The sequence below is a fragment of the Alligator mississippiensis genome, chromosome 5, assembly GCF_030867095.1.
Source record: "Alligator mississippiensis isolate rAllMis1 chromosome 5, rAllMis1, whole genome shotgun sequence".
Taxonomy (NCBI): domain Eukaryota; kingdom Metazoa; phylum Chordata; order Crocodylia; family Alligatoridae; genus Alligator; species Alligator mississippiensis.
In genome coordinates, this window is record NC_081828.1 from 43,206,375 (window position 1) to 43,232,469 (window position 26,095).

A 26,095-nucleotide genomic window follows, 5' to 3' on the forward strand; every position below is an offset into this window, starting at 1 on the left:
ATTACTTACTTTTGGGCAAAATACTCATAGATGGATCAAATCTTACTGTTGTTGGCAAATGTGTAGTCCTTTGCCTGACACAGCAACACTCAAGGTGCTGTTAGATAAGAAATGAGCCATGGAGTTTTAATTCCCCCACACAAGAATTAAGTTGTGGACTCGGATGCCCCACTCTAACCCCTTGCCTGTTAAAATGTCTTGTTGTTTCAACTGTAATTGTCTTCCCCTTTACCTCTGGCTGGACCCTATTGTGCTCCAGCATTTTCTTGGTAAGAACAACCCACTTGCCAAAATCGGTAATGAGCGGGAGTCACAAACAATCTCTACCACCACAGGTCTGCTCCATGCTTATCCTAGGTTCTTTCCTACTGCAAGGGACCTTGATACAGTTGTTCTCTCCCCACCCTGTTGCTCTGTGTCTGTGTCTACTGATGGTCAACCCATGTCTGCAAAATGATGTAGTCCCACCACTCATGATTCTGCCAAGCAACAGGCAGGGTCAGCTCAAAAATTGCCACTCGCACCAGCTTAATAAAACTTGTTTCATAGACTTCTGTGTCTGTGTTTACTTGCTGCTCTCACTGGCCAAATCTCAAGCAATATCTTGATGCCTGACTAGAACATAACTCCTGAAAAAATGCAGCTCCTGAAAAGCATTTCTTAATAGGTGCTTATTCAGGATAAAATGATGACTCATTCCATGTGAGATCCATGAGTGCTTTGTCATGGTTAAATGAAGCTGAAAACAGATACCTTGGGGTCTGGAATGTGGGAAGCACATCACGAGGACATGGCTTGTAGACTTCTAATCCCAGGGACAGTGAGGGCAGGTGAGCTAGCTGTGAGCCAAATCCTATGCGGCTTCCAGTTACTGTGAAGCAAGGGATCAATGGAAGCTTCTTGCGGTGTGCTCAAGGATTTAGCACAGCAATGTGACAGGTGAAGGCTAGGCTACAGCATGATGTGGGTGGTAAAGGTTGAGTCAAGAGCCATAGACCACCCCTTGGAATCATGCTAAATAACAGTTAAGATAGACTATAAAGCTACTATCCACTGCCTGAGCCTCCCAATTTCAGGTGACAAAGTATCTCGCTGCCTAGGAGCCCGGGAGTAGTGCACATAAACTCAGGTGCTTCATGAGGAAACCAGATTTAATAGGTATACAGAGTTAAAGAGAGTTTTCCTCTGGTCTGGGCTGAGCTCCCTGGCCTGACATTCTTTTTCAAGTAGAGCTGGTTACTGGAGTGACTAGAAGTCAACCAGTAAAAGATGCTTAGGATTCTGAAAATACTGTCCCAGCTTGTATGGTAAATAGTCTGTGATTAGATCAAACAAATCATAGGTGAACGCTTACTGCCCTATTCCATCCATCATCAAGGATATAACTAATGCTCAAAAACAACTGAAAGCAAGGAATCTTGGCGTTCAGTGATAGCAGATTCCTCCTTAACCAGTCAAGCGAGAAATATAAAATCTCAAATCACCTTGTTATGATTAAGCTCTTGCTCCTCTGCAATTCTGACTCTTTTCAGTTGTTGTTTTCTCTTAAGTTTCATCCCCTTGAGCCAATGATTCAACACACAGAAACATTGTTTGTAATCCCTGACTTAAAATCAGAATGTTAGGATTCATTTTCAGTCCTTGGTTTGCACATGTGCAATTCTGTGCCCAGAAGTGATGACCCCTAGTACTCACAGGGGGTGTCTGCCTTAGCTGGGAGAGGGGCAGGGAGAAGAAAATGTCTGTCTGCTTGAACTAGACTGCAGGTGCGTTTATTTTGGCCTACGCTGGACATGGCCTATGACCCAGTTGGCCGACTTTTCAAAGCTTCACACTCGTGGAGACAGGCAGTGCCCCAGATCATTATTTTCTTAATCATTTTAAGGGGTTCACAGTAGCTGTGTGCTTCAATTACATGTATATAAATTGCATAAATAAAATGCTGAATAAGTGTATAAGTCACTTAACTGCCTAACACCGGACCAGTCTCATAGTCTTGCCTCTTGACTACATTGTCAGGAACATCAGCCATATGTACATCTGGTAAACATCGTTCATCCCCTCTGTCTACCCTGGAAGTAACTGTAGTCTAACTGTCACGGTGAAGAGGAAGCGACTGTCAAAAGCCTGAAATTAGGGGCCAAGAAAAGGATGGGAGCAAATCAGCTTCAGGGTGGCTATCTCCCCCTCCTTTCCAAGCTTGCAAAAGTAGGCCCCCAACTGATTACTATGGAAAATGACAGGAGCTAGTCCATTTTGGCACCGTTCACATGGCAGCACTGACAAGCAATGCTCCTTTAGTCCTTAAATAGCTTCGACTGAGGCGATACCATCTTGAGGTGATTTTTCGATTGAGGTGATATTGACAACTAAACGTGACCCAGGCGGACGTTCGGATGAATATCACAACTGCTGAGCATCTCCCTGCAAGGGCAGAGCTTGATTCGCCAACATGGAGAAGTGCGTGCTGCCTCCGAACAGGGGTCAGTAGGGCTCAGATGGGTACACAGTTGTGGGGACACTTCAATGACGCAAATATCACGGTTTGCAGATTCTAGTTTGAACGTGATGACAGGACACGAGATGTCCCTAAATCAAGGCGCTGGGTGTTTCTAGGTTTTGTTCTCCTTAGAACTACGTCCATTAAGAACTTCATCAAACTCTCCGGTTGCTGTGGAGGTTCTTGGGCTTCATCCATCTGCTCCCGCCTCTGTGGACACACCATGGAGGCCTCGAGTCCCGGCACGGACAAGGCTGTGGAGGGCCTGGAAACGCCAGGCCTTGCTCGGGAGGGGAGAAGAGGGGGCAGCCCAAGTGTGGCTGTGTTTTGAACACTGGTTTCTCACAAAAATCAGCTGTCTTTTCCCGTCCCCATTCTGGGTGGGGGTGTGTGTGTGGGGGGGAGGGGTGGTGCACAGCTCTAGGTCCACCCCAGGCACCCGAGTGGAAGCACTGGTGACACGTCCCCCTCACGGGCAGGGCGGGCTGTCACGCAGCAGCGGGTAGGAAGCGCGCGGCGGGGGAGGGGCGGTCCCGTGAGGAGGCAGCGCGGAGTCGGCCGTGTCCCTCCGCGCGGGCCGAGCTGCGGCACTGCGCTCAGATCCGTCCGCGCGGGCAGGCGGCGGCGGCGGCGGCGGCGGTAGCGGGGTCTCGTCCGGGCCGCGCGCGGCGATGCCGCGGGGCACATGGGGGCCGGGCCCGGCGGTCGGGGCGCTGCTGGTGGTGGCGCTGGCGCTGATCCGCGGGGACCCGGCTGCGGGTGAGTGAGTGGCCTTCTCTCGCCCCCTGCACGGGGTGGGGGGCGGAGTGGGTTGGGGACCTCTAAAAATCAAGAGAGGGTTGCGAGGGGGGTGCCGTGGTCCCCGCCGCGTTTGGCGGGGCACAGTGGGCTGCTAGAAACACAAGTGAGAAAGTCTTCAAGGGTTTTTTATTGGGGAGGGGCGGGCGGAACTGGGGGGGGGTGACATATTTTCGTTAAATTAGATGTTACTTTTAAGGCCTGAAATAAATCTGGCGCACGAGATACAAACCGGTCGTGCTGAATCGTGGCTCCGGCAGGGAAACTGGGAGCCGGTGTTAAGGGACCTGGTACTGAGCCGGGTCCCTAGGAGAATGGAAGTGGTGCGGTGCGTGCTCCGACTGGATCCGAGGCCTTGCAGCACCTAGGCTGGTGCCCTGGGCAGTTCAAAGTGGTTGAAGGAAACTCTGGCTAAAAGACTACTAACTTCCCCTAGCTAAGTGACTTAAACATATGACAGAGACTAATGAACAATTAAACTGGACTCTCCTGTTGTTTTGACAACATGCTTTTTGTAAAGGATCAATTGAAAGGATGAGCTTTCAGTTTGGAAGTGATAGGGAAAGGCAGCAGAATGTGTGTGGGGGGAGGGGGGAGTTCTATAATATCACTTGGTAAGTGAACAAAATAAAGACGGCTGTATAACTTTCTTCATTGGTCTTTCTATCTGAAGGTTAAAAATGGCACTGAAAGAATTGGGCCCCGAGAAGCACGAAGCTGCATCCTCCCTTTGAGGAAGCAGCCCTGTCTACTTAAAAGAGACAGACAGGTTGCTTAAAACTGCATTGACTCTTTTAAGTGCTCCATATATTTAGTAAACAGCTAAGGTGTAAATAATCCTGGCAAACAGGTCTGTAGATCTGAAGATATCAGTGTTTCAGCATTATAATATTACTTTCTTGGCACTGATGCCAGAGGTGAGTTTAACCTGTGTTCTGGTCAGGGTGGAGCTTCTGTCATCTTAAAATTCAGGGATGCTGACTGATTTCATCTCTCTTCGAAGCCTTCTGTTGGTTGCCTAACATGTTGATAGCCTTGCAGTACCTTAAAACTGTCCTTTGTCCCTGACTAGAGATACGATTTGCGGACTTCTCCTTCCTTTATTGCTGTCCTGACAGATGCCTTGTTATACTGATGATCTATGACAAATTAAATGAGTGGAGGAGAGTAGGGCATAGGCACACAAACTGAGGTGAGGGAGGGAAGGGCTCTGGGGCATGTCATCTGCTCTGTGTTAATTGCCTGCATACATGCTCTTGTCTTGTGGTAACAAAACTAACCCCTAGCAACTTACCTTTCATTTATTGCCGTAGTAAGGTCATGCATATGGGCACTTACCATGGAGCAGCTGATGACAATAAAGTCTTTTCTTCCTTCCTTTACTTCATGGTAGCCTGTTCTTATGCCTATGCCTGAAGACACAGGTGGTAGGGATTATGTTTAGGACTTGACCAGTTGTGGCATGGAGACTTTTAAGCAATTTTATTCTGTGGTGAGGAGTGAAAGTGTGTGCAAAGTTTTGAAATGGTTGGTATTTGCTTGTCAGAAGAGAATTTCCTTTGTTTTGTGGATAACCCACTCTAAAAAATCAGACTACTTTTATCTTGCTCAGTGGTCGTAAAGAGTTTTTCAATTACCACTGTTCCTAAACCTCTTTTCTGAGAGAAGTTGAAGGTTGAAGAAAACATCTTCCTGGCATCATCAGGTGTCATCTGACATCCTAGATCAGTGGAGGCCAACCTTTTTGGCAGGCTTGCCACAGATTGGTCCTTCACCCTCCCCGGGTACCACTTTGATCCCTTTCCTCTACCCAATCTGCTGCTGCTCTGCTTTATGCCCTGTACTCTCTGCTTGATATAGAATCATAGAACTGGAAGGGACCTGCAAGATCATCAAGTCCAGTCCCCTGCTGTGAGCAGGAAGTTATTGGGCTCAGACAAACTCGACAAGGTGCCTGTCCAGTTTCATCTTGAATACCTCCAAGGAGGGTGACTGCACCACCTCTGTTGGGAGTGTGTTCCAGATTCTGGTGACCCTTACAGAGAAAAAGTTTTTTTCTTATGTCTAGCCTGAATTTACCCTCTATTACCTTATGCCCATTAGTCCTCACCCTTCCTTTAGGTGCCTTCCTGAAGAGTTGCTCCCCTAGATCTTGATGCTCACCCCAACGTACTTGTAGGCGGCTATCAAATCAAGTACATACACCATACCCTGCTCTGCTTGCCGCTCCCTGCCCTATCTACCACTGTTCCATCCCTTATCTGTTGCATGTCACACACAGAGGCTATGCGTGCCACTTGTGGCACATGTGCCTCAAGTTGTCCACCCATGTCCTAGATCATAGAATCATAGATGTGTCAAACCAGCTTTAGGTCAGGGCATACTATGGAGGTGAAGCTTGAATTATTGGTCAGACTTCTTTCCAGTGATAGGAAAAGGTTAATTGTCAATTATGTTGCTTCAGATTTATCATCAGCTTGCCATACTGTTCGTTTCCCATAAAGGGTTCTTGGAAGTGAAGTTGCAGTTGAAAGGAAAAAATAAAAGTAATTCATCACAATTCCAAAGAATACTTCTTAGATACATGTTTCACTGTCTTAATTTTTCTTGTGCAAGGAACCACTGGTTTATGATGTCAGCTCTGTTGCTCAAATGCATGTGACACTGCTTCATGAAGTAGCTGCTGCAAGTTGGGCTGTTCAGCTCTGCTTTTTTATATTACTTAAGTCGGGTGGGCAAAATGCAGCCTGGGAGCAGGATGCGGCCTGCCAGGCCATTCTGTCCGGCCTGTGGGGTCCCTAAAAAATTTAGAAAATTAATATTTACATGCCCCTGGCTGCCTATCATGTGGCCCTCAATGGCTTGCCAAAACTCAGTAGGCAGCTGTCCGCCCAAAATAATTGCCCGCCCTGACTTAAATGGTGTGGTGACTCATTTTTTCAGTTTCAATCACTGTCTACAGAGAGGCGTAATTCTATAAAAGACTCAAGTGCAGAGAATAGAGGTGGGCCAGGAAGAACGTACGCTCTTTTTATCAAGGAGGTATTTCTGATAATTGCCTCTGGTGTCCAGAGTTTGGGGCCCCCTTTGATCTTCTTTAGTGAAAAAACAATAAGCATTCATACTTTCCTTTTTTTCTTGTGTAAGGGAAATTGAATCATTTATCTCTTAGAGGATAGACTGACACAGTTTTTGATGTCTGTTACTGTTAGATTGACCTATTAACGGTGCACTCTTCTTGGCTTTTCTGCAGGGAAAAACTTCACATAATGTGAACATATTAGTCCTCTTCCTCAGTAGGAATGTGGTATAGGGTGTATTTCCTTGCTTTTTTAGGCTAAATTGACTACCTATTTGCTTCCAGATAAATCGTTGATATCCAAAACCCTACAAGATTTGGCCCCCAGCACCTTGTATCTTTTTCTTCTTTTAAGTAGCTTAAATCAACAAGGACACTTAGGATTGCTGTCCTGAGACTTGAACTCTTGGAAAAAGTTTGAACACATTATCCTGTGGAATCCTATGGAAGATGGAGATAAAGTATTCTTATTTAGAGAAGGTTGGTAGCCAATAGTTTTTGAATCTCTTTAGTGTAGTGGGATGAGAGAATTTTTGTCAACCTTCGGATTTTTTTAAATGTGAGCTGTCTTTAAATCACTGATGCTGTGTGAATCAGCTGGCATTTCTCTTTAATCTGAGCCAGTCCTGTGCTGCTTCTCTGTTTTTTGAAAATAGCATTCATGTTTTGAAAGGGAATAGTCACTGGGGTTTCAAGACTGAGGCTGAATTTTCTAGCTAAAAGCATAGTGTAAAACTAATGCTGCTGTGGTTTTATTGATCTTGAGAGATCTGGGATTTGGATGCAAGCTGGTGGTTTGTCAAATTAGTAGGCAGTAAAAGGACAACTGTAGAATTTAGTATAGTTGCATCTTTTGGATTTGGGACTTTTATTTAAAAACAAAAACAAGCAGACACTATTTTTGGAGGAATGTAACTCCAGTCCCTTGTCTTTCAAGTTTGGGCTGTTGGCTAAGATCCACCAATCCAAAGAATGTGGTGTGGCAGTGATTGCTAATTTTGAGGCATTGCTCCCTCTTCCTCAGGGCATTTTAAGGGTATGTCACCCATGCTGAAAAAAGGGAGCCTGCTTTTCCAACCATCAGTATTAAAAAGCCCTTTTGTAAGTTGGACTTTTAGGCTGTATGAGCTCATTCTAAGGTCATCTTGCCAACAACAGTCAAGTCTGTGTAAGGGCAACATCTTGTCAAAGCCTATCTGGAAGGAACAATTCCTACTACCAAATCTTAAATCTTACTAAGTACACAATTGTCTGAGAGCTCCAGAAATAATCAAGCATTCTGTTCAGAGAAAGCTCTATTTCTAGAGTACATGTCCATTTTTGTACTGCATAGGAGCATAAAGATGAAAGCTAAGCTCTGTATCTGAGGAGATTATTGTTTTCTGCTGTTTGTTCCACACAGGAAGTCTTAGTCCTATTTCTATGACATCACTGTTAGTTACTATGGAAGCAGTGCTGATGACAAGCCTTGGTTTATGGCTTCTGCAGGCATAGAAACTCCTAAATCCTCTTTAATCTGAACATTAGTGGTGAAGTGACAAAAAACTTAAGAAAGCAACACAAGCACAATTGTTTCCATAACACATGTTTTTTCCAAGTTTCCATAGGAGCATGTATATCTCTTTGGTTCTTTAAGCATTTTAACTGAAATTTTGGTTTCTTAATGAGGCTACTTTGTTAAAAGCTTTTTTCTTCCTTCACCCCTAACCAAATGCATTGCGTTGCAGCTTCGATTTTTTAAGGATCTATTTGCTTTGTCTGTTAACTAAACATTTTCAGTCTAAAAATTATGGGAAGGCTGGGAGGAATGGCTGTGAGAGTAAATTTAGAATATGACCTGTTGACAAGAGGTTGAACTTCAGTACTACGTATGTCTTTGTCTGTAGTTCATTGTATATTGTAATTTCAGTGTTATAGCTTGTTCTTTATATCTGATAAAGGAATTACTGTTGGTTTCTTTGTGTGACAAAATAAAACATTCAGGAAGCCACTCCGCAAGATAAAGCAAAAGGTTTTCGTAACCGCTGAGATGCATTGCATAAATTCATAAAAATCCAAGGGGTGGCTGACTGGTGGAATTGGTGCTTGGATAGAGAGACCCTCTTGGTCCCTGGTTTCAGTCCCTTCAGAGGCAGAACAGTATGGGAAATGACTTGGATCTCTGCACATGATGTTAAGGATGGTTTTTGGCATAATATGTGCTGCAAGGAGAAAGGGCAGACAGCCTTGGGAGGAGCTGTTCTTGTAGGTTTTCATTTCATAACCAAAGGAATGATCAGCTGGATCCAAATCATCTAGTTTCTTTTGATCTGTGTCTGAGTTTTCCAGTGTTTCTCAGGAGCCACTGGACACTCTCTTTAGACTTCAAGAGAAGGTAGACAGAACAGAACACTCTTGGTGCTTGTATTCGGAGCCTCTTTTCAAGGGACCTATAAATGAAAGTTTCTGGGAATGCCCAAGTGCTGAAGTGTTTGATTTGAGTTTGCTGACTGAGATTAGTTCCATAGACAGTGACTGCATTGTTTGAGATGGGGACAAAAATACCTTAATTCCAGCTTTGAAATCTGGGCAAGCAGTCTCCAGTTCTGCATTTGGGAGGCTAAAATGATAGGTTTTTACTAGTTCCTGACTATTTAGGGTCTTTGATTGGAGAAGAAAGCTGTGGTGAGAGGATAGGCGATATAGGACTTGAGGTCTTGCTTTGTGGAACCAGCCTGTGCTCTATAAAATGTAGTCAGAAGTTCATTCCTTGGGCTCTTGAATCCTGTGAGAGCCATGGTGGCATTTTTGCCCGTGCAAATTTTCTGCTTCTCTTGAGGTGACTATTTTAAAAGATTCATAACAGTTTGAGCTTTGATACATGCCAAGGCATATAGTCTTACTGTCCTGTTACGAAGTCAAGCGAATTGATCAGGTGTTTTGTTTTTTTTCCATAGAATTCTGGGCTCTTTCTCTTCTCCTAGAAAGCTCGTGGAGTTAGCTCTGTTCCTTCCCACCTCAGGCTTTTTTCAATTGAGGAACCTATATCTGTATAATTTAGTTCAGGCTTTTTGTAAAATGCCTATCTTGCAAAACAAAACGTTTAAAGAGCACTGGCTCAAATGGCAATGCTTAACTTTCCTTCTTTTTGGGAGGTATACGTGGGCCTTAGCAAAGAGGAGTGTGAGCAAGATTGGACTGTCTGATCTCATTCTGTAAGGCACTGTACTGTGGTGCACATGGCGCGCTACAAATAGAGTGGGTTTCTTGCCTCTAAAGCAGTAGAGTCCAAGAACAGCACAGAATCCAGAAAAGCCTTAAGGCTGGTCACTTGAGGATTCCTGTAAGGATCCCTTCAAGCAGTTCCTATAGCATGGCTCTGGATATTTTTCATACCTGATTCCTGGTTTCTTGCTGACTTTTAGCAAGGTGAGCTTTAGATAGCTCTAATGGTGGTAAATTTTGTACCTGGAACTGTGATGGGCCAGGAAAATCAGAACTGTCTGAGGAAGGATTATTCTGGCATGTTAAGTGAGCTTCTAAAGACTTATTTTAAAGAAACTGGGCTAGTGCTGTTTGTTGCTTTAAGATATAAAAATAGCTGAAGTTATTAGAATCTCTATCACTAGAAGTTTTAAGAGCAGGTTAGACAAATATTCAGATGAGATGGGTTTAGACAAGGATGATCCTGCCTGAGAAGTGGGGTGGACTGGACGACCTCTTAAAGTCAGTGCCATTTTTCTGTGATCCTATGACTTTTTTTGTGTTTAAACCTGTAGTGTTCTGCTTCTGTTTACTTCAGTCTGTTGGCCTTCATTTTGTTGAAAGAGCTATGGGTGGTCTTGGGGATTTTGTGAGCTCTTAAAATCTAGTTTGAAGGGGCTAAATCTTTAATGTTTTGAGTAAATAAAGCCTTTATGAGTCATTGAAGTTAAACAGGTCTCCTTGAGAACAAAAGCTGAGTTTAATCACTTGGAGTAAAAAAGCTTTTCCCTTTAAAAAAACAACAACTTTCTTTTATATATTAACATAAAATGTATCCTGTTTAAGTTCATACCCTGGAGCCTGAAAGAAAAGGCTATGCCCTTATCAGTTATCCATACAAAATGTGGATTTGCATTTACTACAAGAACAACCTGTGCTAAACTCTTTTCTGGTTCACTTATAAGGCTGCTTATGATTTTTGTTCTTTGACTGAAGAATTTCCCATGTGTTTCTTCTCCATGTTCCTGCTGTTTAGGGATTGGTCCTTCTCCAAAAATGAGCTATCTTGCATCTGGCAACTGTCTGTAATTGTGTTTATCAATGGGTCTTTCCCAGAGTCAATAACCTACTTTAAATCATAGTGTCATAGAATCATTATGGTGTTTGTGGGTTGCCTAACTAGTTATCTTATTTTGCTTGTGGTTTGCTTCCAAAATTCTATTATCTGTAGGGCATTCTCACCATTTAGAGACAGTGTTTCCTATAAAGAGATCTGAGAGGAAGAGAATAAAGAGGTTCTGATCACAATAGCAACTGAACAGCAATGCCCCCCGCCCCTATTTATTCTTGGCATGTTAGCTTCAGTATATTCTGTAATTTTTTCCAGAGGCAGTTTATAGCTGGAGACTTCTGTATAAAACTTCTGAATTCTTCATCCATCTCTCCAGCCTTAAATTATGCCATTTTTTGTTTGCATTTGTGTTGCTGCTTCTTTTTTCTTAATCTGTTGACAAGGACTTTATTTTCCCCAAAATGATTCTCTTTCAGTTATCTCGGAGGCCACTTTCAGGTTCTTTTTAGGTATGGCATTTTGTTGTCCTCTGAAGACCTTTTCCTCTTATCAGCTGTACTCTTTTGACTCCTGGCTGATGTTAATTCTCTATTTTCCTTAGTCTTCCAGCCTAGAAAGAACCAGAGCTTTTCATGTAAAAATGCAGAAATATATAATATAAACAAATGACAGTTTTCAGGCTGTCTTTTTTTACCATTATAATGAAGTAAGAAGGGACACAAACTCAACTTTCTTTTTTCCTTATGGACTACCTTTAAGCTTGCTTGTCACTCATTCCAGTACAATTGCAGCTAAATTATTACACACATACTAGAGCATCTGTCCTGCAGGTTCAGAAGAGGGCTCTGTAAGCACCTCCTGCTGTTCACTGTATCCCATGCTGCTGTCAGGGTTGCTAATTTCTTTTTCCCTCTAATAACCTTGTAGGGTACTTGATATGCAGATTAGAGCTCTCCTAGCTGAGAGCTTTCATGTGGAAAGCTATGTCTTCACAGTGGCAATGTGGGATATTGCTTTGGCATTGTCCCTAATCCCATTCCATTTACAGATGAAACTCTTGCATGAGTTTGTTTTTAACCCTGCAGGCTTTGCCGTGGGTATAGGCTAGAGACTGAATGCTGCTTTCAGTCAAGCTGTAACCCTGTAGGAAAAGCCTCCTTTGCAGTGAGGATGCAAGTTAAACCACTTGATCTCTGACAGCCCTCCAGTGTCTTCCCATAACTCCTTACATGCATATGCAATGACAGGTTCTCTCACAATTCGATGGGAAAGAATCCTAGAACAGATCAGTTTACCGTAGCACAGGGAGCTCTGGGATGCGTCTCTACAAGTCCTAGTGACGTGCAGGTGAATGCTGCACCTGTAATTTTTTTTTTCTTGGAGTCTCAGAACAACAGAGAATCCCTATGCCTGAAGAAAAGTAACTGCGTCTGAAAACTTGCTAAGAACGTTTTTCCAGCTATTCAGTTGGTCTAATAAAAGACATCACATCTACTCAAAGGACCTTGTACCTATAAGAACTCAGGAACTCTAGTTTGTCTTGGCAATGTAGTTGCTTATATCCAGGCCAGATGGGTGCTAGTCACCTGTGTTGACTCTGCAGTCAAGACACCCAATGAAAACAGATTTTCCTGACAAATGTGAAGGAAAAGAAATCATTGGCAGTCTGCATGGATGTGCTGAGGCTTCTTTTAAAGAGTTTTCAGGTTCAAGAGGCAATTCACATTTATACTAATTTATGAGGGTAGTGGGAGGTCATTCTGAGACATAAGGATTAAGGATAGTTAACAGCATGACTCAGAAAGGCTTGTCTGCTCCATTGATTCTGCGTGCAACCTCTGGAGGGGGTCTGATCAGTCTTTTTAATTTATCTGAAGAGGAAAAAAAAATTTCCTTGATGTTGTACATATAAAATATTTTCTGTTAACAAAATGTTAAACATGGCCTAAATGTGCTGTTTAATGTGGATTTAATAAAACTGGAAGTTTTGCTTTGCTTTTTTTATTTTTATTTTTTTATTTTTATTTTTTATTTTTTTTGGCCCTTGTGCATAGCCTGTTAGGGTAGAATAGAGGTAGCTTTGTAGTTAAATTGCTAAAACTACTATGAAATATGTGAAGTTATGCTTTGCACATGAACAACTTAATTTTGCTGTGGGAGCCAGAACTTCCAATTCCCCTGTGCTCACAAAAAGTTGCTTATAGGGTAAACTGTTAACTTCTTTCTTAAGGGGTTCATATTTCAACAATAAATGTCCATAATATACCTGGAACAATGATCTCATTTACATTTGATCATGTGTTTTTGCTTAGTCTTTTTAGATCATTTTAATTATCCAAGCTGAAGAAGGCACAAAAAAGTGGCCAGTTTCAGTTTGGTTAGTTTCTTCCACTTTTAGATGATTAAGCCTATGTAGGATTAGGTACTTGTGGGCAATTTGCATAGCTGTTAAAAATGGGCACAGGTTTTCTTTGTGGTTTAATGACCTGCTAGACAGAAGTTCAAGGCAACATAGTTTTGCCAAAAAACAAGAAGGGAATTAATCATTACTCCGAGATACCCTCTCTCCTGTACTACTGTATGGGCTGGTAAACTGGGCCAAAGGCTGTTTCGCTTGCTGTCACTGTAAGCTTCAACTTTTTCTTTTTGTTGCTACTGTACTCTGCTTCAGTAATCCATGGGATATTTGCTGAAAGCTGCCACCCTCTTATTTCCTTCCTCTTGGCCTTGCTGAGTGATGCTGCTGCAAAATGAGACTTTGTAGCCCATGTAGCAAAAGTGTAACTACTATTTGGCCACTAACAAAGTCAGCTAGCTACTTAGAGCTGCTAACAGGAACAGGCCTTCAAAGAGAACACAGAAATCTATTTGAAGACATTGGTTTAGAGCAGAGGTTGGCAAACTTTAGGACCATTGGGGTGAAATAAGGCAGCTTGGTCTGAGGCAGCTGGCGCTTCTGACCTTGCTGCTACTGCTGGTTAAGTGCTGCTGATGCACCTGTGACCTGACTGCCTTAGAATTCCTCTGTTGTTGAAATGCTGTTGGTAACTAGGCTTTGTGGGCCAAATGAAGTAGCAAGCAAAGCTGGTAACCCACAGCCAACCGTTGCTAAGAGCTGGATTCAGCAAGGTTTTGGAGCCAGGGGACCTGCTTTAATGGATCTTAGTTCCAAGTGTTTCCTGCTTCCTGTGCAGCCTGCACAGCTGCTGCTGCTGCCAGAACTGGAATCAGCTGCAGCTTCAGCTCCAGTTCTCTCTCCCTGTCTCGCTCCAACTGTTCCCCACTACCTAGGTGAAGCCCTCTGTCACCAAAATGGTTCAGAAGCCTCCTGCCTCCTCAGGCCAGATAAAATGGTTCTGCTAGCTGGATACAGCCCACAAGCCATATATTGTTAACCCTGGTGTAAAGAAAATGGTTCAAATCTTCTGATTTGCCCTCGTTATTGCCCTTATCTATGTGGGGAGAGTGAATATTCAAGCACGCAGAGGTGGTGAAGTGCAGTATGTCTTCCTGGCTTAGTCTGTTAAAATTTGGGAATGCGTACTCACACTGTTCGGAAGATAATGGAGAAACATAGTGGGAAATGTCTCTGAATTGTAACTTGCCTGTTTGGGCTTCTAACAAACACTTTACAATTAAAAGTTGAGCTAACCCAATCTAACGGTTGTCGTGGAAATGCTTGGGCTGCTGCTTCAATAATGTTACAGTACCACTCTTGGGGGCTGGTGGAGTGAGAGTTTATTATGTAGGTATTTTGGATGTGACTGGTCAGGGGAGGAATAATTAGGGGGCAGGTGTGAAGCATAATCTGGTTAAGCATTTTTTTGGTGGCTGCTTGAAAATGATTGTGTAAAGTCTTGTGTTTCTGCTCCTGTTGCCTAGTAACTCTGACCTCAGAGGTTATCTTAAGGGGCTCCAAGTGGAATTTTGTTCATTTCCTGAGTGCTGAGCAGAGCCTAGACTGCCCAAGTACCCGGTTTTCAGAAATCAAGTTAACAGGAAACGGGCATTCACATATTGTGAGAAATAGTAATGCTGTGTAACTGTAGGTTACTTGATTTAATTCCATTTTCATCCCTTGCAGTTGCAAGTGTATAGCATTCCTACAGACTTGATAAAGCAAACAACTTAATAACAGGTTCATCAGTTGTTGAGAAATAGCCTTTCAAGTCCTGGAAGTGTGACAGCAATCCTCTCAGTGTTTGTATCATCACTAGACAGAAGTGGGTCTGGATGCTGAGAAGCTTTAGTGGCTTGATAGTTCTGCCCTTTTTGCTTTGTGAGGGAGCCCACCAAGTCCACTTTGTGATTCATGTCCAGAATTTAGACCTTGGTACTGGCTTGTGCTAGAACTTTCCACCTCTGTGTTTTACCTTAATCATGTTATTTGTGAAGGCAGGTGTCTGCTGCACTCACATGATAGTAATCCAGAGAAATCCAGATAAGATGAATAGAATTGTTCAGGATTTGGTACAAATCAGTAAAAATAAAAAATGGGAAATAAGGGGCCATCTACCCTACAGCGTCTAGAACATGTGAGTGGGCAGATCAGAACAGCAGTGCAGGAGGTGACTCTCTTGTTACTGATGTTCCTGCAGGCCTCTGCCCAGCTCAGTTGTATTAAGCATTTACAAACACACAGTTAAACAGTCCCTACTTTAACCTTTCAGTCTAAATCATTGTTTTTTCAACCTTGTTAGACTTGAGGGGATAGGATCCCTGTAGAAAATGCCAGCTCTTAGCTGTCACTCAGTTTTTTGGCTACAGAAAAATAATAGAGCAATTCTTCTGTTTCAGAGAACTCAGAAAGACCACAGCATGTTGGAATGTTTCAGGCACTAAATCTTTGGGCTTATCCTGTGAATCATGTGAATGTGCTTGCAAATATAACAGTGCTAATATTGTGTGGCACCCTGTGGCACCTTTAAAAGTATGCAAAGGTGCCACAGGACGTTACAGCACAATCGCTGAGAATCACTGGTCTAAGTAGACAAAAGTTGGCAGTGTCTATCTGGGGATGAGGGCAGGAACAGAATCACAGGAATGAATGACTTGCTCAAGATGTATTCTGCAGGCAAGTGGCAAATCTCCTGACTTGATTAAGTCTTACTCTGTAGACCAGGGATCAACAACATTTTGGTAATGTGGGCTTTTTTGTGCCCTGACCCTACCCACAGACTGCAAGTCTCTGCCAGATTGGATCAGCCAGATTGCCTGCACTTGCCCTCTACAGTGAGGGTAAGGACAGATGTAGCAGAGGAGTTTGCTGTGGGCAGCGAAGCCCAGCACAGCTCTTTGTCACTGTTCCCTCTGTAAGCCTGGACCTTTGCAGGATGGATCAGCCATCTTCATAGGCCAGATCCAGCCCATGGGTCAGAGGTTGCTGACCCCTGCTGTAGACAATACTTTGCCTCATTAAAAGATGCTTAGCAAATCTGAATTCATCCTACAGAATGGCTTTTCCCTTTGTATTTTTATTATAAGTATCATTCCGTAATAACCACCTGCACTTGTTTATTTCTTAACCATAACCCTGTCTGACATATTGGCTGTTATATTGCATCCTTTTGTAGATTAATATGAAGAACTGGCAGCAAATATTCTCTATTTAATGCAGGTGTCCCTGGAGGCTCTATTTCCTTGTTAGTTAGTTAGTTAGTTAGAGGCAAAGATTTATGTAGGTGGTATATTTGACTGGACCAAGGGCATGGTTGGGATAGACTTAAGCTTTTGAATGCAACCTAAATTTAAAAAGATGTTAATGATGATCTGGTATATTATTGGTATAATTTTTTTTTCTTTCAGCCTTACAATGTCTGGATACTTCTAAGCCTTGTGTCAATGAGGGAAAGTGCTTCTCATATCCCAATGGCACCGGATTTTGCAGGTAAGTCATTTTTATTTTAAACATCACTTCACCTATCCTCTGTTTTTCAGTTAAGGTTATTGAGCTTTAAGGAAATGAAGGAAAGGCCGTGATTGTGTTTAGGCCCAGTGTGAATTTTTGCTTGGTACAGAGTCTTTGACCTTATTTGAATTGTAGGGTTGCATACCTGCAGAAGAACGGAAAAGGAAATGGAAAGCTTTATCGCACACTTTTCTTTGCACTGAATATAACTTCCAACCTTACTCTGGTTCTCCTCTGAGCATCTTCTGAGTGGCCTTTCCTATTTGGGCAAAATGTCTGTGGAAAAGAGGTTGGACTTCCTGGCTAGAAGCACTCTAAGAATGACAGTGCCACATTTCTCCTGCCTTTGTGAGAGCCTTTTGATCATGTGGAGCAATGAGCATTCAATAGTCTATTGGGCTATATTAATAGGAGTGTTTCTTGGAAGTCAAGGAGAATGATTCTTCTGCTGTTCCCCTTTGGCAGTGGTGAGGGCTCACCTGGAGGATGTTGTCCAGTTTCGGGCACTGTGCTTCAAGAAAGATAGGGACAACTTTGAAGGATCCAGTGGAAAATAGTAAAAATGATTACAGGTCTTCAAATATAATTTATAAAGGAGGGTTGGAAAAATAGGGGTTTTTTTTAGTGTGGGGAAGAGAAAACTGAGAGGGGATTTGATAAATCTTCCAAGACTGAATGTTGGTTATAAAGAGGATTGGTGATTGACTGTTCTCTATGGCTGTGGGGGACAGGATGAGAAGTAACTATCTTAAAGTGCAACAGGGGAAATGGTGGATATTCAGAAGAACTTGTTCACTTTGAGGATGGTTAAGCATTGGAACTGGCTACCTAGAGAGGTTGTGGGATCTCCATCCTGGGAAGTTTTTAAGAGCAGGTTAGAGAAATACATAGATAAGATTTGGTTTAGAATGGAACTATTCCTGCCTCAGGCAGATGATTGGACTAGTTGGCCTTCTGAAGTCCCTTCCAGCCCTGCCTTTCTCTTATTTTATAAATATTATGGGGTTGGTCCACTTTAGGGAAATTTGTAATGCAGTGGTTTTTCTCGGCTAGTTTTCCCTAATTTGAAATACCTTGTTTGTTTATTTGTTTTTCTGAGGTTCTTCTTAGTCTTGGACATTGGCAGATTTACATTTTGTGCTGAACAAGGAATAGAGGCTCTGAAGCAGATCAGTCTTCTGAGTAAACTTCTAACCTACTATAGCGTGGGGACTTTTGAGGGCAGATCTTACTCCCTTTCCTAGCAATTGGCATTATTTACAACTGGAATTTAAAACATACCATCCAGTCCAAATATTGGTTATTTTCAGGGTTCTTCTTCCCCCAGCCCTCCGTCCTTCTGCTTCTTTATCTGTGCTGGTTAACAAGCAACACAGAGCAATGAGTCACAGAAACCCATTTAGTTTTTAGTAGAGTTTTTTCTGGCAAACTCAGACAGCCTTGCTATAACTATAACTTCACATTCCTGGTGCCTGAAAAACCTATACGCAGAAATTAGTAGCGTCTGAAAATTGACACTACAGCTGTTTCAACACAGCTCACTTTCTGGTAGGTTACCTTAATACCAACAATGTTTAGAGAACTTTTTAAAGGCAAACTTAAATGCTGCCTAAGCGAGTAGTGCAAATGCTTTTTAATTTGCAAGTGTCAACTTTCCACTTGCTTGGAGTAAAAGGATTTTTCAAGCCTTGTTTATTTCATTAATGCTAGTTATGCCATTCTGTAGCGTGCTGAAATCCTCTTTCCCCATGGTGCTTACATTCTTCAAATAGTTGCGGATTATGTCCCACTTACTTAACTTAGCTAAGAAACAGCTCTGCTTACTTAGCTCTATTCCTGGTTATTTGGTACCTCAAAATGAATACAGCCTTTTCTGAAATGACATCCTGAGTCCTCCGTTTTGGGTTTCCTTTTCACATCCAGCACCATGGCACTGGGCTGGATTGATTATAAATCTTTGGAGCCAACCTGATTTGCTAGGTGTGCCACAACTTAGCTCCACTCCCTCCCCAAGTGCTACTCTGATCCAGTTCCTCTGCCTAATCTACTACTCTTCTTTCTGCTCCCAGCCCCCATTCTCTCTGCCTGATTTGCTGCTTTGCTTTCAGCTTCCTGCTCTATCTGGTGCTGTGCTGCCTGGTCCCTCCCTGATCTGCCATGTGCCAGGCACAGAGGCTACCCATGTTGCTTGGCCACTTCTGATATAAATCAGGGTGCAAGTGGAATTCCTACATTGAAAGAATCTATTTTAATGCATCTTTTCCATTTGTATTTAAGTTATTTTTCTAAAGAATGATGTGTTCTTATTTGTTGATAGATTCATTAAGCTGCATAAATGTATCACTAATAGAACCCTCATGCCAGATTTGGTATGTCTTGCTGAGATATAGGACGTTACATTGTATACATTTGTCTAAGCAATTATATTGATTGATGCTTTCAGAATCTTGTTAATTTCACATTTTAGTATGTTAAGAAATGATCAGGTATACCTTATTTATTTACTGTTTAGTTAACTTTTTACTTTTGTTCACTGTCAAGCAACTGTGTTAGGATGACAGATCTGCTGTAATTAAACACCCAAAATAGCAGGTAACATTTATTTTTTTATTAAACAAAACCGTCCTAAGTGAATTGGGTACATAAAGTTTTCTTACCAAAACATGTTCCATATTTATTACAGGAGAATGGTTTATGGAAGAGGGGGAGGGGAATAACTATAGTCAGTGAATTAGATTCTCTCAGGATAGCTTAGGAAAAATTTCCAGTGTGGCTTTGTGAAAGTGACTGGAACTTGTATTCCTAGTCACCAAAGTCTCTTGAAAATTAGAAGATTTCCAGAGTTAGGTAGTTCTTCCAAGTGCTAAAACTGGTACATCTCAGGTTCTTCCTCCTCATTATTATTTATAGACTGGAAGAGAAACAGGTTTTCCTGCTTCTCCAACTCCCAGTCAGCTTCTCACCCTTTTTGAACGTTCAGTTCGAAAGAGGAATGAATATGAAATATATTTTTTTCTGTCTGCAAGATGCTTCTGCTGTGCAAAGATGGCTTGTGCCTTCTGCTGACTTTGCCAGTCTCTTGTACTCAGCAACACCCTCCCTGCCGCCCCTACAGATGAAGCCCTTAATACAGTGCATGGCCTACTCCCACATTTATGAAACTTGATCTCCAAAACAAGAGGTTTTCTCCTGATTTTTTTCTTTATATTGAAACACATGCAGGGGATTTCTCAAAGTTTTGCTAGGAGTGCATAGATTTCAGCATTTTTTAATTTGCATCTTTACGAGGTTATAATAAAGTTAAGTCTTAACATATGTTGTGTTAAAATCAAATTAATTTTTTAACAAGTTTTTTTCTTAAAAAAAACTTTCTCAGATTTAAATAACAACATAAAAAATCTTATATATATATTATTTTTAAATAATAGATAAATATTCTCCCCATGTGGTACTGCAGAGTAATACTTAATTTGCTAGTCCCTGTTGCCTGTTAGTCTCACCCCCTCCGTCTCCCACTTATTGCTTCCCAGATTTCTCCTTTCCATTGCTTCATATAACCAGCCCCAGATGTATGTGCTCCATTTTTTTTGAAGCTGAATCTTTTTCTCTTCCTTTCCCATGTCTGTTTAAATAACTTCTTGTTTCTGTCTCATGACTGGTGTCTGCATCTCCTCCCACATAGCACCGATTTGTAAATTCATTACTTTGCTATCTCCATGTGCAGATCATAACAACGATATTTAATAAGACTGATCAGAATGTTGGAGCCTGTTTTTCCTGCTATAGGCTTCTCCCCCAACTTTTATATGTTCCTGTTACCTCTGTCCTTGATTGTGCTACATCTTAACCGGTTTTCAGTGTACCTAGTGACTTTTAGTCTGGCATTCTCATTTTTTTTAAGACACTGATGCCATCGGTGTTATCCAAGCATTAATCAGGTTTGCATTTGTCCACTATCTTTGGAGTGCTATCAGTCATGTGAGGGTGGACACCCATTAGTTTAAAATTTGTCTGTGTGCAATAGTGGCTGGCTGTGTTGGCAGTTTTGACTGTCCATTTGAAACACATAGCGTAGAACAGTTTATCTTCTTGCTGCTGCTTTCCTAATTCCTGGGAACAGCGTTTTGCAGGTCATAAGTCATCCCCTGTTCTTAATTGCACAGTTTGTTCCTTGTCTAGGACTTCTGGGGAAACTGAAAAGACATAGTGTAAGCTATGCAGGTGTCACAAATTACCCTGGCACCCTCCCCAACTGCCACTCTGATTGCCTTCTCCTGCATTCTGCTTTCTGCTCCCTGCCTGATTTGTTGCTTTTCTTTCTGCTTCCTGCCCTATCTGCTGTTGTGCTGTCTGTCCCATCCCCAATTTTTCATGCTACACATGCAGAGTCTGCCCATGCCACTTATAGTATCTGTACTGCAAGTTGGCAACCCTTTGGTCTTGCACTAAGTTTCTGGATCCAGCTAAAGCTTTCTAATTTTTTTGCAGTAAGGAAAGAAGTGTGGAAGAAAAGTCAGTCCTTTAAAGTGGAATTTCCATAATGCTTCTTAGCATCCTGTTTTCCTCTGCACTCAGTATGGGGAACTTTTAGTAGGGGAACTTTCCTGTCTAGTGTTTCAGCATAAATGTTGTTTTTCTGAAATTGCTACAGCTGCAAGAATAGAATATTGTGTTCAGGAAACTGAGCTTTCTTAGCTTTTAGCAGTCCAGCATGGCTTACTAGTTAGGCAAATCCCCCCCTCCTTTAGTTTGTTTGTTTATTTTTCTTCCTGAGGTTGCTTCAATGTTTCCTCTGTCTGGCAGCACCATACTATGAAAGGCACTCTTCCTCTTTTTGGACCTCCTCTCAGCAATGCTGTTTGTTCCAGTATGTGATCAAACTAACCTGCTTAACTTTGCTGTCTCTCAGAGTAAAATGAACAGCTGGAACAGAAGCCTGTATGTCAGAGAGAGCTGTACCCCAAGTGAGAATGGGTTTAGATGAGGAGGCTGATAAACATTGCTGCTAATCTAAATGCCTGGCAAAGCAGCAAGGAAATGACAGTTTAACAATGAAACCACTTTCTTTATCTGAGGGGTAGTTCTGTGTTATCCATATCCTGCTTAAAAATGAAACATGACTCTCAGGTAGAAGATGCTCCTGCCTGGTGCTTCTGGGTGATAGTTCTCACATGGAGGGGAAGGGCCTGAAAAGAAAGCCTGAGCTGGATCTTGATTTTTCTATCCCTTTCATGCTCTTGAGACTGGTCTGCACCCCCCTTGGGGAGCTCTTTTCCCTCGGTGCTTGCCCTGGCCTATGCCAGGTTCTCTCATGGCACTGTTTGATAGAAATCTTGACTTTCTCTGATGTAGATAACTCCACAGCCCTGCTTCTGTTTGTGAGCAAGGTTTGGTTTCCTCCTTTCAAAAATGTCTCAGTGAGTTTCTTCAAAGATTAGATACAAGACAAGTTTTCTTAAGTGGATTTTATTAGTACACTAGAAAGAAAGGCAGCTGTGAAATAGTAAGCCATAGGCCTTATTCATGGAGTTGTTCAGAACTGAGAGCCTCAGACCCCAGAGTGAGTTGAAGAAAACTATTTTCAGGAACCTTATAGAAGGTGGATGCATTGTGCTGCATTCCTGTAGTGCTTGGTACAGTGAGGCCCCTATCCTCCAAGGCCATTAATGTTACTACAGTAGGGAATGTTTTCAGATTCTTGATACTGTTTTCTTTAGTTTGCTGGTAGTGTAAGATGCAATATGGGACTGAACAGCCAAGGTCAATCTGGGAAGGATTTGGTTCCAGATTGCTGGTTGGTGTTGGGCTTTTTTGCCTTCTGAAGCATCAGGGATTTTGCCTCTTCCCAGAAGAGGGTACACCAGAGAGGGTTGACTGGTCCTGGTGATTAGTACAGGGAATCTTTTTAGGTAGGTATTTGTTGTTCACAATGTCAGGATCACACTGATTATCAGATGCACAGCAGGGAGGATTTTTATCCCAAATCAGAATGGTAAGGAACTGGATAGGATGTTTGCTGTCCCCTACAGCACGGTGCTTGGATTCCATGCTACAGTCATCTTGGTAGGTCTTGCCTAAAACAATTTCCCACCTGATAGGGGCACTGGTGCTGCCTTTGTCTCTCCTGTCTTCAACTTGTGATGCACAATAGCTTAGTTTCCTGCCAGGGATCAAAATGCTTCAATCTAATGTCATGGGGCTCAATGTTGGAGTACCCGGGTCTAATTGAATGGTCTTTCATATATAGGAGGTCAGAGTAGATGACCTAAGATTCCCTTCTACTCGTCAGGTCTACAGAGCTACACATTCTTCTGCCTTTTCAGTTGCAGGCTCCTCCTTTTTCCCCTCAAGTTCTTTATGACAGACCAGCAACTGAAGATGGAGGAGGATGAAAAGCCATTCCCTCACTTACATCCTTTCAGATCTGAGCAGGCTTCAGCTTTGTCTAAGGGTATCTTTTTAATTCCCATTGCTGCCTCTGTTGCTGAGATGTTGTAGGGCCTACTTACTCCCTTATAGCACTTTGTGTCTGCCATCTTTGTACTTCTGGCCCGTGAAGCATTAGGCATCTGGCAGTTGCACTTGATGGTGGCCATCAAATTATTGCAGTTTCTGGCAGGTCTGTTGAGGCTGTTGGGAGAACAAGCCTGCCCTTTAGCTACTAGAAGCTGCTTGGCTGGGCCAAACACAACAGCTATCTGCAGCATGAAGAACACTCCTCTGCTTTAAGAAGGGTGAGATCTCAGCCTAGGTGTACCAGAACATGGCCTTTCTCTTGTCTAAGGATCTGTAGCTCACCCCGCAAGGCAGAAATGGATTGTCAGTGGAGATAAGAGCCCAAGGAGGCCCTCTTGCTTCCAGTGTGGTGACATGAAGCAGCTTTAGGAGTTTGCCAGGGAACTGGACTAGTGCTGCAACAGGTTGAAAAACCAATGGAGCCTCCTGGAGGCAGATGGCAGCCAGCTAAGGGGCAGGCAGAGAATTTAGGGAGCTGGGACCTGTCTTTTGGCACATACTGTGCATTCCGCTTTGAATTTTTAACTTGCAGAAGTTGCACGTTACAAGTGGGCAAAGAAGTCTAGAGCCCAGAGAATGGACCCCAAGCCACCTTTTAACTTATGGTTTCTAACCAGTCTGTATTTGGGAGTGTAGGTTTTACCACACCCAAAGACTTAGAAGTGCAATAGCAGCCACAGGCTTCTCGTGCAATGTCGTCAATTCCAAACACATCCTGCTACCCCCAGACCCTGATACCAAATGTTGTCTGGCTCGAAGTTCTGCCCTGGATGAGCTTTGGAATGAGGTGGGAGGTGCTGAAGTTTATGGTTTCACATAAGTAAAAGCTTAGGAGGCAGTACAGTTTTTTTATGTGAGCACAAAGCTAAAGCTTCCCCAGAGACTTCTGTTCCCATTATTTCTCTGCATTTGTATAACTGTTGTGGCCTAAGAGCTCACTAGGCTACATGTGACTGAAACACCAACATGGACACAGTCCTTTCTTACAAGAGGTTCCCATCTAACTGAAAAATTGATGGAAACCTTGAGGCATAAGAAATAACAAGGAAAAAGCTGGCCAGAGATTCCTGTCCTCCCTCCTGAGAGGAAGTGTAGGTGTGGGAGTCAGAACTCTAGAGCCAGAAGGAAGTCTGGTTACAATCTGCCCCACAATATTTGAGGCCCTTCTCACGTTCTTCATTGGGCCCACTTTTTCATCCTCTTTGGATAATGCTCCAGTGAAAGTGAAGGGGATGTTGGGAGGGGAGCAAGGCAAGTAGGAGATTTCTCCCTTCGTATTTTAGATTAGAACCATATGCTGCCTTCCGTGCTGTCCCTGATGAGATCATTCAGCCTGAAATGGGAAACTCCCATGAAAACAAAACATCTGGGAAGACTAGCTACAGCAGTCAAGGTGTATGTAGACTGACTTGGTGATTGTATCTAAAAATGAACATAGCTCTTTCTGGTGAAGAACACTCGTTTCCATGGAAAGGTCGCTTCTTTCCAAGAACCCTGCAGAAAAAGGATAAATTGAGGAGAGGCTTCAAAGCCGTCTGGCACCACAACTGTTTTAGTAGCAGCAACAGCTCTCTGTGTCTTGATAGTTCTGTTTGAGGCATTGTCATTGTCAGCATCATGAATTCGGTGCCGAGTGCTTCTGATTTAAGTAACTATTTTATCTGTTGAGGGGAAGCATCCACTGTAAAACTTGCTGAGAGGCTGCACTGTGATGCTGTGGGCAGCAACTGCAGACTGGAGCTGCATGTTAGAGGCAAAAAAAAAAGAGGGGGGGTGGGGTTAAGCTAAGTTCTGACTAAAGTATTTGTTCTGGAAAGTAGCCCAGGGGGAGTAAAGGAGAAGTTTTAATTGGAAGCAGCTGCAAGGCTGATGCAGCCCACAAGACATTTTCCCAGTTCATATGCTCTGTAGCTTTCAAAAAATGATGATTTGAATCTGGTTCTGTGTGAAATCCATTCTTAGAAGATTAAGTTCTTGCTGGACAAGGCTAAAAAAGCTCATGTGCTTCATGAAAGTGCCAGGACAAACTTCACCTTCCTGTTACTCTTCCTGAGAGTTAGATGGACTAAGGAGAAACAGTGGCTTTTATTTGGAAAGGGTTTTATTTCCTGTTCTGAGCCTATCATCTTGGAGCTGACACAAACTGCTACAATTTTAAGCAGCACTGTAGACAAGTGGCTTATTTTATTTTGTAGAGAACTTGAAATAGCAAATCAGAAGGAGGATGAGGAGGGGAGGTGGTGGCTGGCATGGCTGCTGAGTCTAGTCTGTGCAGAGGATAATTTGACCCTTAAAAAAGCTTGATTTGGAGCCAGATTTTCAGTGCTGGCTTCTATTTTTGTGGGTATGATTTTGTGCCCAAAATGAATTGTGTGCAAATATTTCCAATTCTGCTTGCACCAGCGTTTAGATGTTAATTGCTAGTAGTTGTGCCCACAAATGGGGTTGGCATGAGGCCTGGCTGAAAAATCTGGTCCTTAGTTTTTTATAGTTCTCTAACCGTCAAAAAAGGCAAAATCAGGTGACTGTGTGGAACTGAGCACTTAACCAGGAGGAATGCTAAATTAGAGGTGGAAGGGTTATATTTTTGCTTCACCCATCCCTGTTCCTGTGGTGAGATCATTCTTTGTGGTATGTTCCCTAGTGTTTTGTCCAGTTTAGATGTAGAGAGTCCGAGCGAGGGACATTCTTTACTGCTTCCTGTGGGGCACTATTCTACGGAGCTCATTAATTTTTTTATGATTTGTTCCACAAACTTCAGAGACTAGTCTGGTTCTAGAAAGATCGAAACAAACCCTATTCTATGTCACTCCAGGAGGACAAAATATTATATTTTGGGCTCTGTTGGTGGTGGTGATTATAACCTCTTTCCTTGGGAGGACAGAAATTAGCTTGCCTTTGTTTTTTGTGTTTTTTTTTTTAAGGTAGTGGTTAGGACTTTTTCCCGAAGTTATCTCCTGAATAAAGGCAGCATATTTTAAATACTAGACTAACTGTAATGTTTTTGGATATGAAATTATAAAGAAGGTAATGGGAATG

At 42.6% G+C, this 26,095-nt stretch overlaps 1 protein-coding gene across 2 annotated transcripts in view; it reads left to right on the forward strand.

Moving 5' to 3' along the window:
* The first annotated feature begins 3,120 nt into the window (after positions 1-3,120).
* Positions 3,121-26,095, forward strand: part of NOTCH2 (notch receptor 2) — a 131,096-nt gene continuing 108,121 nt past the window's right edge. The window contains exons 1-2 of one of the 2 annotated variants that reach the window (XM_019486533.2): positions 3,121-3,259; positions 16,438-16,519. In XM_019486533.2, coding sequence (XP_019342078.1) covers positions 3,172-3,259; positions 16,438-16,519 — 170 coding nt within the window. In that variant the 5' untranslated portion in view covers positions 3,121-3,171. The remainder of the gene's footprint in view (positions 3,260-16,437; positions 16,520-26,095) is intronic. The other variant, XM_006259955.4, reaches the window with a different exon arrangement.